General features: G+C 56.6%; 2 protein-coding genes across 2 annotated transcripts; one reads left to right on the forward strand and one right to left on the reverse strand.

Moving 5' to 3' along the window:
- Positions 1-43: 43 nt before the first annotated feature.
- Mrpl34 (mitochondrial ribosomal protein L34) lies at positions 44-771 on the reverse strand. The gene is made up of 2 exons (XM_005087830.4): positions 636-771; positions 44-441 (listed from the first exon to the last, which is right to left on the reverse strand). The coding sequence occupies exons 1-2, from the start codon at positions 698-700 to the stop codon at positions 228-230; spliced, it is 279 nt and encodes a 92-aa protein (XP_005087887.1). The 5' UTR covers positions 701-771; the 3' UTR covers positions 44-227.
- A 1,077-nt stretch (positions 772-1,848) lies between these two features.
- Positions 1,849-8,105, forward strand: Abhd8 (abhydrolase domain containing 8). The gene is made up of 5 exons (XM_005087831.4): positions 1,849-2,006; positions 3,536-4,268; positions 6,498-6,668; positions 6,790-7,006; positions 7,464-8,105. Exons 1-5 carry the CDS (start codon positions 1,997-1,999, stop codon positions 7,620-7,622), a joined length of 1,290 nt encoding a protein of 429 aa, XP_005087888.1. The 5' UTR covers positions 1,849-1,996; the 3' UTR covers positions 7,623-8,105.
- The last annotated feature ends 5,626 nt before the right edge of the window (positions 8,106-13,731 follow it).

Raw genomic sequence — 13,731 nt, forward strand, 5'->3', positions numbered from 1 at the left:
TCCAGATCTCTGACCCCCGAGACGGGACACACGCAGCAGCACCTACAAACGCGAGTGTTTATTAGCGAGCCCGGCTCGCAAAGATGCCTTCAGAAGCAGGCACAGAAACCGCTGAGACGGCTGTGGGTTGGGGGACGCGGGGATGCCGGGGCTCGGCCAGTTCTGAATTCTTCATGCTCCAAAGCCCGCGAAGGCGCGGGCCCCCAACTGTCGGCCTCCGAGGCTCCTCAGTGGCTCAGGGACTTGCGCCCCTTCAGCATGCGGCGGAGGATGACCTGCACGCCGCCCGGGGTGCTCAGCCGGCGGACCCAGCCGTGCTTGTGCTTGCGTTTCAGGTTGCTGGGCTGGTACTCGTTCCCGCGCGTGCGGCCACGGGCTTGCTGAAGGGAGGGGAGGCCCCAGGCGTCCGGGAGCCCCATCCAGAGCCTGGGTTGGAGCCACCTGTGGGACCAGAGAAACGGAGAGATGGATGCTGTGTGACCCCGGCGCGTCGCTCAACCTCTCTGAGTCTCAGCTTCGTAATGCGCAGGGCAACAAAACCGCTTGCGTGCAAAAGACGCTACCGAAGTGTGCGTGGTAGTCGAGAGGTCACCCTTGCTCCCAGATCTGGAGCAACGCACCCTCTGAGCACTCACCTGCCACCCAACTGGGCCACCGATCTGCAGGCGGGGCACCCAAAACTTCGGCCTAGGAAAGCCATGTCTACACTCAGTCGCTCAGTCCCGGCCGCCGCCAGTGCCTAGACCGCGGGCTCCGCGACAATGCCTTCTGGGAAATGTAGTTTCAAGTGTTGCTGCGAAGCACCCCGGGAGCTGTAGTTCCACGCCTGCGCATGCGATAAACTAGAGGAGGCCGGCCTCAGTGGAGTGTAGTTCTTCAAAATGACCAGCAGGAGGCGAGCGAGCGGCGACTTCTCAATCTGCGCGTGCGTACCGCATCCTGCCTGCGTCTTCGGGGAGTTGTAGTTGTTCTCCTCGGCCGCTGGTAGGGGGCGCCCCGGGGTGGCGGTGACGCTGCTGGCCTTTGCAGTCGCCCTCACTGGGGACCGGCAGCTGGCACGCAGCCGGCTGGCGGCTTCTCCTGTTGGCGCGCAGCCCGGACGTCCTTGAGTCCTAGCTCTTCGCCATCTGGGAAACGCATGCGTTGCGAATCTCCCTGGCCAGTTTAGTCCGTGCGGCTGCAGCTCGGGGCTGCGCACTCGCCGCTCACACCCCCTCCCTGGTTCCCCTGCAGGCCTTGCACACGAGCGTCTCTGAAGTGGCCGCTGTGCTCTGAGCCCTGCCCACCCGTGTCGAGCGCTTGCTGTGTGCAAGGGGCGGTGGCGACTGTCCGGGCTGCACCAAGGCCGGGGAGGGGGCGGGGCGCCCCCGGACCCCGCCGCCGGGACACAACCCCTACTCGCCGGCTCCCCAGCTCCGACACTTGTGTTTCATTCCTAGGGCTCGGGCCTGACTCGGCCTCTTGTTTTGAATCTCGGTTTCCCCATCTGGAGGGGCAGGGATTTGGGAGTCTGTCTGCAGAACGGAAAGGCCAGCAGAGACGGGCACCCCCGCTGCCCAGGCGGAAGCGGGCTGGGGAGACCCAGTCCGGGGCACCACCCGCTTCCCCCGGGCTGCAAGCCCTTTCGGGCCCTGGCGCCGGCCCTTCCCTCCCCCGCGTCCCCAAGCCCTTCGCAGGGGCGGGGCTGCTGCTCGCAGAGCCCGCTAATCCTGGAAGCGCAGCCTCTGGTTGGGCGGTTATCTAGGACAGGCTGGCTCGCGGCGACAATAGGCCGAGATGCCCGCCCATCGGCTCGAGGCCCGTCCCGCGCTGGGCGGGACTTACAGGGCCGGTTTGCTGCGCGGCTGCGGGATGCCCCTTCGCTGACCGCCCCGGGCCCGCGCCTGCCCGCGCTCATGCGGCCGATCCCGCACCACCATGTAAGCGGCACCCGCAGGTGGACGCCGGCTTCCCCGCCCGGGACCCCTGCGCCCTGTGTCGGGCCCCGGGCCCCTCGATGACCTCAGGTGAGTTGCATCTGCTCCCTTAGAGAGGAGCCTCTGGGCTGCTAGGCCTCCACTTGGTGGTGGTGGTGGGGGAACCGCTGCCTCCGCATTCGCGATGCTAGGATGCTGCGGAAGCCCCGTGGCCTTGACCCCACCGCGGGGATGACGAGCGCCCGGGAGAAGCGGGTGGCACTCTGAGGAGGCAGGACTGACACTGCGCTTTAGAGAGGCCTCGGCCGTCGGGGTTCCGGGGCCCTAGAGGTGGGGTGCACGGCCTGCTTTTCCTCAGGTGCATCCAGGGCCACCACGAGCGGGTGCTTCTCAAGCACCACCCCAGCGGTGCCCGGGCCGGGAAGGAAGAATGAAGCTGGCCCCATCCCCGTGCCTCAGACAATGGGGGTGCGCCGCACTGGTATCCCCTGGAGTTATGTAACCGCCTACGGTTGTCATGGTCACGGGGGGGGTGGCCAAGGGAACCGGATGGAGGCCCAGAGGCCCCCAGTCAGGTCCTGACTTCGTCCTCCGGGTTGCCACTGGGGGTTGTGTGGCCACCCCTCAACGTAGGGCGTCAGGGTGCTGCTGAGGGCAGCCGCCTCCAATCATGCTCATTGCTGTGCTAGCTCAAGCACCCTCCCTCCTGGACCTGGACTGGGTACACCTTCAGCGTCCCCGTGGCCAACATCCTTCCGTAGCCTCGTCTTTGGTTGGTCAGATTCACAGCCAGGGTCCTGAGCTGGGAGCTTTAACTCTGTGGGACAGAAGCCAGGCTTGGTGGTCTGTTATCTAAGCGGCCAGGAGCCTGGGGCACAGGGTTGAGGCCTGAGCTACACAATGAACCCTGTGGAAAAGAGTGGGGTGACGGGGCTTCACGCCAGTCATGCCGGCACGGGGAGACGCAGAGGCAGGAGGATTGCAAAGAGTTTGAGACCCGTGTCTGCCCAGAACTACAAAATGAGACCCGGTTTCAAACCAAAACCCAGGATTCGTGTGTTGATGCATGCCTGTCAACCCTTGGGGACGCCGGGGGCGGGGGGGGGGAGGACTGCGCAGTCTGAAGTTCCCCTGGCCTTTGGAGACAGTTGTGATAGGAATAAAGAAAGCACGCTTGCGTGCCCAGCCTGCTACAGCCCCAGATGTGAGACCCAGAGCAAGGTCAGTTTGGGCAGCACAGGGATTTCCAAGCCAGCCTGGGCTACATGAACGCCTTCCTCAAAAGCAAGCAAGCAAATCAGCTTGAATGCATGGTTGCATAAATCCGTATGTGAATAGATGAGGGCAAACATGTTTGCTTGATGCATGCATGCATGCATGCACGATTGCATACAAAAAGCATGGATTTGTGAATGAATGAGCCTGGGATGAACTCCAGCTGGTGGAGCATGGGCGTCCTCAGGAATGGGCATTTTATTAATGTCCTCTCCCTCTGGAAGCCTCCATGCTGTCTCCAGTATCCAGGAACCCCGGGGAGGGGCCTCCGGGTCCTGACACCTGATGCATGAGCAGAGTCACCAACCCTGAGCTGGCTGCTGGCCCTTTCTCCCTGGCTCCAGGACACACCATGCTGACCGGGGTGACAGATGGTTTCTTCTGCTGCCTGCTGGGGACGCCCCCCAACGCCGTGCGACCGCTGGAAAGCGTCGAGTCCAGCGATGGCTACACATTTGTGGAAGTCAAGCCTGGCCGTGTGCTGCGGGTGAAGCACGCGGGTCCCGTGCCGATTCCCACGCCGCCACCGCCGCCGCCGCTTCCGGAAGACGACCCCGGGGTGAAGACCGGTCTCGTGCGCTGTCAGCGCCGCATCACGGTGTACCGCAACGGGAGGCTGGTGGTGGAGAACCTGGGCCGCGCTCCACGCGCCGACCTTCAAGGCCACAGTGGCTCCGGGGACCCGCCCTCTGCTCTTGAGGTGGAGCTGGCAGAGCCCGCAGGGGGTGACGCCCGGGCCACCCCAGGCAGTGGGCGGCGACGGCGCCTGCGGCGTCCCAAGAGGACCATCCACATCGACTGCGAGCAGCGCATCACCAGCTGCAAGGGCGCGCAGGCCGACGTGGTGCTGTTCTTCATCCACGGTGTGGGCGGCTCGCTCGCCATCTGGAAGGAGCAGCTGGACTTCTTTGTGCGACTTGGCTATGAGGTGGTGGCACCTGACCTGGCGGGCCATGGGGCCAGCTCTGCGCCGCAGGTGGCAGCTGCCTACACCTTTTACGCACTTGCAGAGGACATGCGGGCCATCTTCACGCGCTATGCCAAGAAGCGCAACGTGCTGATCGGACACTCTTATGGGTAAGACCCAGGGTGGGCTGCTCACAAAACACTCCCTTCCCCAAGGGGGGTAGGTTGAGAAAGGCTACATGTAGTCAAGGGTACCCTTAAAATCATTATGTAGCTGAGACTGACCTTGAACACCTGATCCTCCTGCCTGGCCATCCCAAGGATTAGAATGGAAGGCTTCTATGCCACCCCACCCAACTTCCCTCCTTGCAAAATGTGATTGGGTTGCCGTTGTGGCTCAGCGGTAGATCCTCCACCCAGAATCTCAGAGAGGAGGTGAGGCCGTGGCTCAGGGGTGGAGCTCCTGCCTAGAGTTTCCCAGTGAGGAGCTGGCGTTAGCGTGACACTAAAGCTCTGACCTAAATAGTGTTTGTTATTAGTGTCTGTCAGTGGGTCATCTCCATACTCAGGAGGTTGATGCTGGAAGGTAGCTGAAAATTTGAGGCCAGCCTGGGCTACAAAGTTACTTCCAACCTACGTGGCAAAAACTTGTGTTAAAGGCGGGTTTGATGGGGGGCTGGAGAGATGGCTCAGAGTTAAGAGCACTGGTTGCTTTTCCAAAGGTCCTGAGTTCAATTCGCAGCAACCACATGGTGGCTCACAACCATCTGTAATGGATCTGGTGCCCTCTTCTGGCCTGCAGGCGTACATGCAGGCAGAACACTGTATACATAATAAATTAATAATAATAATAAAAAGGTGGGTTTGATGGTGCATGCTTTTAATCTTAGCACATGGGAGGCAGAGGCAGTTGGATCTCTGTGAATTTGAGGCCAGCCTGGTCTACAGAGCAAGGTCAGTCAGGCCAGTCAGAGAAACCCTGTCTTGAAAAATGGCCAAAAAAAAAAAAAAAGGAGGAAAAAGAGGTTGGGGCATTATACTCACTCTGTCACCCCAGGACCTCCAAGACGGCTGTCCTGGAACGTACCATGTAGACCAGACTGACGTCAAACTCAGAGATCCATCTGCTTCTGCCCTGCCCCCCCCATGGGACTAAAGGTGTGTGCCACCATGCCCAGCCTAGAAATTAATTTTTTAAAAGCTGGGCATAGTGGGTCACGCCTGTAATCTCAGCACTTTGGAGTCTGAGACAGGGGCATTGTTATGGTCTCAAAAATATTTATTTTTTTTACCAATGTGGCAAATTGTCCACATGTTCCGGTAACTGTGGGACAGTATGATGTGTGTGTGTGTCCGGATGGTTAGGACACTCCTGCTCTGCCCCCTCTGGAGCCTTCAAGCTCTTGGGCATCTGGACACGGTGATGGAGCAGGAGCAGGGGAAGCCCTTGACCCTGGGAGTTCAAGGTCACCTTGGGACGCAGCACAGAGACTTGCTGTCTTAACAAGAACAACAAAACTAAATGCCACATGGGTGCAGCGGGCCTGCAATCCCGGCACTCCAAGGACTGGGGCAGGAGGATTGCTTTGAATTCCATGGTAGCCTGGGCCACACAGTGAGGCTGTTTGGGGAGGGGGTGGGGATCTGTGTGTGTGTGTGTGTGTGTGTGTGTGGTGCAGTCATTTGTGTCCAGAGATTCCATCCTGCAGTGCCCCCGATTCACCCATCACCACCTTGTTGGAGGCCACTGAGGGCTTTCCAGAATCTAGCTGCAGCCGGAAGGGCTAATCACACTCCCCTAAATACTGTTTGGAAAGGCGTGGTCTGCCATAAGTCAGCCTCTCAGAGGAATGGTTCCTCAACACCATTTAGCAAACATCCGCCTCAGGGGTCACCGTTCCCACTTGGGGAAACTTCAGTGATGAGACTGTCATCTCAGACAGCTATGCCAAGTTACACAGGAGCACGCCTAGGGGGCAGGCACATTTCTGGGAGTTCTAGGCCAGCCTGGTCCACACAGCCAGCCGAAGCTGTGAGATTCTGTCTCAAACAAGAAATGCCCCCAAACTTATATTTTTGGTTGTGGGCCTAGCCTTTAATCGCTGAGCTATCTCTTCAGCCCGAAATATCCCCAAACTCACAGGCGGTGCATGGTGCAGTCCCAGCGCCGGGAGGGAGGAGACGTGCGGGGCTTCCTGAGGCTTGCCTCAGAAACCAAAGGGCTAAGCCGCAGCTCAGCGGTTAGAGCACATGCCCAACAATCATACAGCCTTGGCTCCCTGCACCAGCACTGCGCACCTGGGCATGGAGGGGCGCCCCGTCTGTCGGCCAGGTGCAGGAGAGGAAATCAAGCCGCACTGTTAGTGTCTGCTGACTCGCCTTCTCCCCTCCCTGCTCCAGGGTTTCCTTCTGTACGTTCCTGGCCCACGAGTACCCGGATCTTGTTCACAAAGTGATCATGATCAACGGCGGGGGCCCCACGGCGCTGGAGCCCAGCCTCTGCTCCATTTTCAACATGCCCACGTGCGTCCTGCACTGCCTGTCGCCCTGCCTGGCCTGGAGTTTCCTCAAGTGAGTGCCCTGCGCCTGGCATCTGGGAGCGGGAGGGGTCCCTGGTTTGTAGGGACTGCCTCTGGGGATCTGTGGGGCCGACTGTGGCACTGGTCTCACCGTGCTGTCTTTGTACTCCCAGGGCCGGCTTTGCCCGTCAAGGGGCTAAAGAGAAGCAGCTGCTGAAGGAGGGAAACGCATTCAATGTGTCCTCCTTCGTGCTGCGGGCCATGATGAGCGGCCAGTATTGGCCTGAGGGTGACGAAGTCTACCATGCGGAGCTGACGGTGCCCGTGCTGCTGGTGCATGGCATGCACGACAAGTTCGTGCCAGTGGAGGAGGATCAGCGCATGGCTGAGGTAGGACCTGTGCCCCCCCCCAGGAGAATGTAAATGGCAGGGCTGCTCCGGGAGGACATTCCCAGCCTTGTCCTCCTCACCAGGGAGCGGGTTCCTAACTCCGGGAGGAGGCTCTGGGATTCTTAGGACTTCGGGCTGCTCAGGGTGGGTATGCGGGAGGGATTGAGGGGAGACCCTCCCTCTTGGTGGATCTTGGAGACATCAAGAAGCATTTGTGGACAGGGAAGGAGGGCGGAGCATTCCCGAGTGGGGGAGTCCATGGAGGCTTGCAGCGCCTACCATATAGATGATGCCCCACAGCTAAGCCCCGACCCCAAGTGTCAACGGAGTCAAGTCCTATCCCGGGCATACTGCAGGCGCTTAATGGGTGTTGCCTGAGTGAAAGAATATCTGGTAACGCAACGGCAGGGTGAGGCTGAAGGGTGACAGCAGCAGGGACTTCCTTATGTGCCTGCAGATCCTGCTGCTGGCCTTTCTCAAGCTCATCGAGGAAGGCAGCCACATGGTGATGCTGGAGTGTCCGGAGACCGTCAACACTCTGCTGCACGAGTTCCTGCTGTGGGAGCCGGAGCCCGAGGCCGAGCCACAGCCGCAGCCGCAGCCGCTGCAGCCATAGCCGGCTCCAGGGGAGAAGTGACCCGCGTGCCTCCTGAGTCTTGAGTAGCTGAGACTCCCTTAGACCGGGCATGGGCTGGATGGGTGAGGCCTCATGCCAGTGGGCGGGGCCTGGATAGACCACGCCCCAGGGCGGGCCGGGTGCAGCCAGTGTTGGAGACTCAGTGCCCAGCGCACAGTGTACTCTCCGCGTGTGACTGCAGGTGTGACCTTGTACAGAGCCCCCTCCCTGCCTCCCCGAGTCCCCTGTGCTGCAGCGGGTGGGCTGCCACCCCACTCGGCCTTCCCTTCCGCTGTGCTCCACTCCGCGCCGGGAAGACCCAAAGGGAGCCCTGGGGAGGGGCTCCCGTCCTGTCTGGGGAGACCCGCAGAACCGCACCCATAGCTTGGGGCTGGGAGCTGGGCACCCAACGAGGGAGGGGCCGGAGCCACAAATCCCCGCACACGGCAACTTGCAACTCAATAAAAAAAATGACAATCCAAACTGCCTCACCAGTTTGAGAGCTGAGAGGGTCCCTGTGCGAGTAGCATTGTCTGTCTCTTCCTTTGCTTTCCCAAGAGGACCAGACCTGGAATGACGGTTTCTCTGGGTAGACCTAGCTGCTGGAGCTCGCTCTGCAGACCAGGCTGGCCTCGAATTCACAGAGATCCACCTGCCTCTGCCGTCTGAGTGCTGGGATAAAAGGCGTGTGGAGAGACAGTGGAATGTTCCACAGTACTTGCTGTGCCCCCCACTTGTTTCCCTCCCACGACAGGGACCTCACTGTCCCCAACAGCATCATCTACCACAGAGTTCACCCTCGGCCTGAGAGGGATGCACTCGGTCATGGACACGTCTTCCCCCGGCACACACGGCCCTCTAATTGTTTTTTTTTTTTTTTTTTTTTTTTGTCTGAGACAGGATTTCTCTTTATAGCCCTGGCTGTCCTGGAAATCACTCCGTAGATCAGGCTGGCCTCGAACTCACAGAGATCAACCTGCCTGTATATCCTGAGTGCTGGGATCAGAGGTGTGTGCCACTACCGCCCGGCACACCACCCTCTAAAGCCAGGCCTCAGAGGGACGCACTGTCATGAACACACATCTCCCCCCAGCACACACCCCCCACCCTCCAAAGCCAGACCTGGGGAGGCTGTCCTGCCTCAGCCCCTGCTGGCTGCTAGGCCCTGGATGTCTTCAATCTGTAGCTCTTGCCCTCAGCCAGAAAGACAAGCAGAAGAGCCCACCATCGGGGTGACCTCAGGTGGAGGGCCCCCTGACAGGTTTTATGGCCCTTGTGCCAGATGGCCAGAGTCTGTGTCCTTGGACAGAGCAAACCTGAGCTCAGGGTGACTTCAGAAAAAGAATGTGACCCACTGTGGACTGTCCCCAAGTGCAGTTAATACAACGAGGCAGGAAAGGGGAGGCCTGAGGAAACTCAGGAAAACTGGAAGGGAAGGCTGGGGCAGGAAGGATCAGAGTCCCTTTGGGACAGAAGGGCAAACGAACACTGTCCTCAGAGCCACCTGAACCCACCAAGATCACTCTCTGTGATAGGTCATAAGGACACCCAGCCACTGACCCACCCCCAGCCCCTCACTGGGGGATCCTAGGCAGGGCTCCACCCCTGACCCTCACCCCAGCCCCTCACTGGGGGATCCTAGGCAGGGCTCCACCCCTGACCCTCACCCCAGCCCCTCACTGGGGGATCCTAGGCAGGGCTCCACCCCTGACCCACCCCCAGCCCCTCACTGGGGGATCCTAGGCAGGGCTCCACCCCTGACCCACCCCCAGCCCCTCACTGGGGGATCCTAGGCAGGGCTCCACCCCTGACCCACCCCCAGCCCCTCACTGGGGGATCCTAGGCAGGGCTCCACCCCTGACCCACCCCAGCCCCTCACTGGGGGATCCTAGGCAGGGCTCCACCCCTGACCCTCACCCCAGCCCCTCACTGGGGGATCCTAGGCAGGGGCTCCACCCCTGACCCTCACCCCAGCCCCTCACTGGGGGATCCTAGGCAGGGCTCCACCCCTGACCCTCACCCCAGCCCCTCACTGGGGGATCCTAGGCAGGGCTCCACCCCTGACCCTCACCCCAGCCCCTCACTGGGGGATCCTAGGCAGGGCTCCACCCCTGACCCTCACCCCAGCCCCTCACTCTGTGATCCTAGGCAGGGCTCCACCCCTGACCCACCCCCAGCCCCTCACTGGGGGATCCTAGGCAGGGGCTCCACCCCTGACCCTCACCCCAGCCCCTCACTGGGGGATCCTAGGCAGGGGCTCCACCCCTGACCCTCACCCCAGCCCCTCACTGGGGGATCCTAGGCAGGGGCTCCACCCCTGACCCTCACCCCAGCCCCTCACTGGGGGATCCTAGGCAGGGCTCCACCCCTGACCCACCCCCAGCCCCTCACTGGGGGATCCTAGGCAGGGGCTCCACCCCTGAGTGCCAACTGCAGCTCTCTTTTGTGTGGTTCAGATTCTCTGAGTTAAATTTCCCTGGACTGGCACTGAATGTTCTTTCTGGCTCAGTGTCCCTGTGCTGGGATGACAGGCGTGTGCCACCATGCATTGCCAACCAGAGTTTTAAAGATAAAATAATAAAGTTAGTGTGATGCTAGAAATGGAATTTTTTACCCTTTGGTTTGGCTTTTGGTTTTTGGAGACAGGGTTTCTCTGTGTACCCCTGGCTGTCCTGGAACTCGCTCTGTAGACCAGGCTGGCCTCAAACTCACAGAGATCTGCCTGCCTCTGCCTCCTGGGATTAAAGGTGTAGACCGCCACACTCCAGCAGAAATGGGAACTCTTAAGTGCCCTGTGTTCTGTCCAAGAGATGAAGTGGGTATGAGGAAGAGAGATTGAGACTGCTCACAAGAGCCCCAGGCCCGTTGACCTACATGCTGGAAGATGGACACCAGTTTTTTGCTGTGGTTTTGTTCTGGGCCGGGTACTGGTTTGGCTATGGTTATGGGTTTGAGTGAGAATATGGGTGGGCATAGGATATGTAGGTATGGGGTTTGTTATGGGTAGGGGTTGGGTATGAATACTAATTTTAGAGAAGTAGGAGTGAAGGTGTGGATGTGGGTTTTAGCATGTGTGTGTGTGTGTTTGTGTGTGTGTGTGTGTGTGTGTAGGTGTTTGTGTGTGTGTTTGCTGTGGGTACAGAGATGGATGGGTAGCAGTTTGGTGTAGATGTGGTTTGGGGCCTGAGTCTAAGTGGGGTATGGGAATTCAATTTGCTTTAGTTACAGGTTTGGATGTAGGTACTGGTTTGGTCCAGTGTTCTGTAACAATATTTTTCTAGTTAAACCCTTCCATCCTGGAGGGAGACTGGGGAAGGCTATGTAAGTAACTCAAATGTCAGGAAGTCCCTGAGGCTTACAGGATTGACACAAACCCTTCTTCCCTAAAGTTACATAGTAAATACTGTGTAGGGAGCAGTGAGCTCCAGGACTACAGCTGTCATGAGCTGTTATCCATGCTGAGGTTGACTTTCCATAGTGTAGCTGCCTTCCAGTCAATTCTGTCCCTGGAACTAACTCATTGTGACCCACACTCCTGTGAGTGACTCCTGTAAACTCAGTGGTTCTATGAGTTTGACTTGGGTGGAATCATCTCTTTGTTTTGTCCCTGGTTCCCTATCTGGGGTAAGATGATATTCATACTTCCCCAAGAGAAGTCAGGATTGACATTCAAATAGGGACCAAGAAAAAGGCAAGATGGGTCCAGGAGGAGAAACTCCACAGAGCCTGAGGTGGGACCTGAACCCACAGCAGAGTATCTGCAGGGACAACAGTGAGTGTGTGGTGTGTGTGTGTGTGTGTGTGTGTGTGTGTGTGTGTGTGTGGTGTGTGTGTGGTGTGTGTGTGTGTGTGTGTGTGTGTGTGTGGTGTGTGTGTGTGGTGTGTGTGTGCTATGTCCTGCGACAAAGACAGAGTTATCTGAGAATGCAGTTCTTCAGAGGAAACCCTGGGGCGTCTTCTTTGTGGTCTGAAGTGTGGTTCCTATGTCTGTCATGTGAGTATGTGGACACCCTGGAAACAGCAGGGGGAAGGGGTTCATCACAGTCCCTGAGAGCAACACAGATGGGTCAAGGCTGTTGGTCTACTGCATGGCCACTGTCACAATTTCTGAGAGATGAGGTTTAGAAGATGTCTGTCCCCTCAGTCCTCCTAAATTCCAAATAACAAACCCACGTCCTATTCCGCCCAGTTTGCCCCTGGAGAATCAATTGAGTTTACTGCTGGCTATCTACAGAGCATGGTCTCTGGAGAATCAATTGAGTTTACTGCTGGCTTATCTACAGAGCATGGTCTCTGGAGAATCGATCGAGTTTACTGCTGGCTTATCTACAGAGCATGGTCTCTTCACTATTGCTCAGATTCTTAGTTGAGGTCATCCTTGTAGATCTTTGGACATTTTCCTAGTGTCAGATTTCTCTTTAAACCTATAATGGCTCCCTCTATTATGGTATCTATTTTCTTGCTCTCCTCTATTCCTCCCCTGACTCAACCTTCCTGCTCCCTCATGTCCTCCTATCTCCTTTCTCTTTCTCCTAACTCCCCCACCTGTCCCCTATGCTCCCAGTTTGCTCAGGAGATCTTGTCCCTTTCCATTTCTCCTAGGGATCATGTCTGTCTCTTTTAGGGTCCTCCTTGTTTCCTAGCTTCTCTGGCGGTGTGCATTGTAGGCACGTAATCCTTTGCTCCATGTCTAATATCCATATATGAGTGAGTACTGTGACTGGGTTACTTCACTCAGCATGGTTTCTTCTTGTGCCATCCATTTGCCTGGGAATTTCATGATGACATTTTTTTTCACCTCCAAGCAGTACTCCATTGTGTAAATGTACCACATTTTCTCTATCCACTCTTCAGTTGAGGGGCATCTAGGTTGCTTCCAGGTTCTGGCTATTACAAATAATGCTGCTATGAACATAGTGGAGCAGATGCCCTTGTTGTATGAATTTGCCTCTTTTGGATATATGCCTAAGAGTGGAATTGCTGGGTCTTGTGGTAGACTGATTCCCATTTTCCTGCACAAGTTGGCATTCCCACCAGCAGTGGAGGAGTGTTCCCCTCTCTCCACATCCTCTCCAGCATAAATTGTCTTCAGTGTTTTTGATTTTAGCCATCCTGATGGGAGTAAGATGGTATCTCAAAGTTGTTTTGATTTGCATTTCCCTGATGGCTAAGGATGTTGAGCACTTTCTTAAGTATCTCTCAGCCATTTTAGCCTCCTCTATTGAGAATTCTCTATTTAGTTCTGTACCCCACCTTTTAATTGGATCCTTTGGTGTTTGGAGACTTGCTTCTTGAGTTCTTTGTAAATTTTGGAGATTAGCCCTCTGTCAGATGTGAGGTCAGTGAATATCTTTTCCCATTCTGTGGACTGCCTTTTTGTCTTGTCGACTGTGTCCTTTGTCTTACAGAAGCTTCTTAGTTTCAGGAGGTCCCATTTGTTAATTGTCGATCTCAGTGTCTGTGCCACTGGTGTTATGTTCAGGAAGTGGTCTCCTATACCAACTCGTTGAATAGTATCTCCCACTTTCTCTTCTAAAAGTTTCAGTGTGGCTGGATGTATGTTGAGATCTTTGATCCATTTGGACTTAGGTTTTGTACAAGGGGATAAACATGGATCTATCTGCAGTCTTCTGCATACCAAGTTATGCCAGCACCATTTGTTGAAGATGCTTTCTTTTTTCCATTGTATAGTTTTAGCTTCTTTGTCAAAAATCAAGTGTTCGTAGGTGTGAGGGTAAAAACCAGGGTTTTCGATTCCATTCCATTGGTCTACCTGCCTATTTTTGTGCCAATACCAAGCTGTTTTCAGGACTATAGCTCTATAATAGAGCTTGAAGTCAGGTATGGTGATGCCTCCTGAAGGTCCATTATTGTATAGGGTTGTTTTGGCTACTCAAAGTTCTTGATATACAAGTCTTTACTTCCTTGGTTAACATTATCCCCAGATATTTGATGCTGTTTATGGCTATTGTAAAGGGTGAGGTTTCTCTGATTTCATTCTCAGTCACTTCATCATCTGTATATAATAGGGCCATTGATTTTTTTGAGTTTACCTTGTATCCTACCACATTGCTGAAGGTGTTTATCAGCTCTAGGAGTTCCCTTGCAG

This window comes from Mesocricetus auratus, unplaced genomic scaffold (assembly GCF_017639785.1).
Source record: "Mesocricetus auratus isolate SY011 unplaced genomic scaffold, BCM_Maur_2.0 Super-Scaffold_6731, whole genome shotgun sequence".
NCBI classification, from domain to species: domain Eukaryota; kingdom Metazoa; phylum Chordata; class Mammalia; order Rodentia; family Cricetidae; genus Mesocricetus; species Mesocricetus auratus.

Excerpts from the sequence above, each read along its gene's own strand:
- Abhd8 (XM_005087831.4), top strand. Across the intron at positions 4,269-6,497 it reads CTGATCGGACACTCTTATGG|GGTTTCCTTCTGTACGTTCC; the intron begins GTAAGACCCAGG and ends TCCCTGCTCCAG. Across the intron at positions 7,007-7,463 it reads AGGATCAGCGCATGGCTGAG|ATCCTGCTGCTGGCCTTTCT; the intron begins GTAGGACCTGTG and ends ATGTGCCTGCAG.
- Mrpl34 (XM_005087830.4), bottom strand. The coding sequence starts at position 700 with ATGGCTTTCCTAGGCCGAAGTTTTGGGTGCCCCGCCTGCAGATCGGTG. Across the intron at positions 442-635 it reads GTGGCCCAGTTGGGTGGCAG|GTGGCTCCAACCCAGGCTCT; the intron begins GTGAGTGCTCAG and ends CTGGTCCCACAG.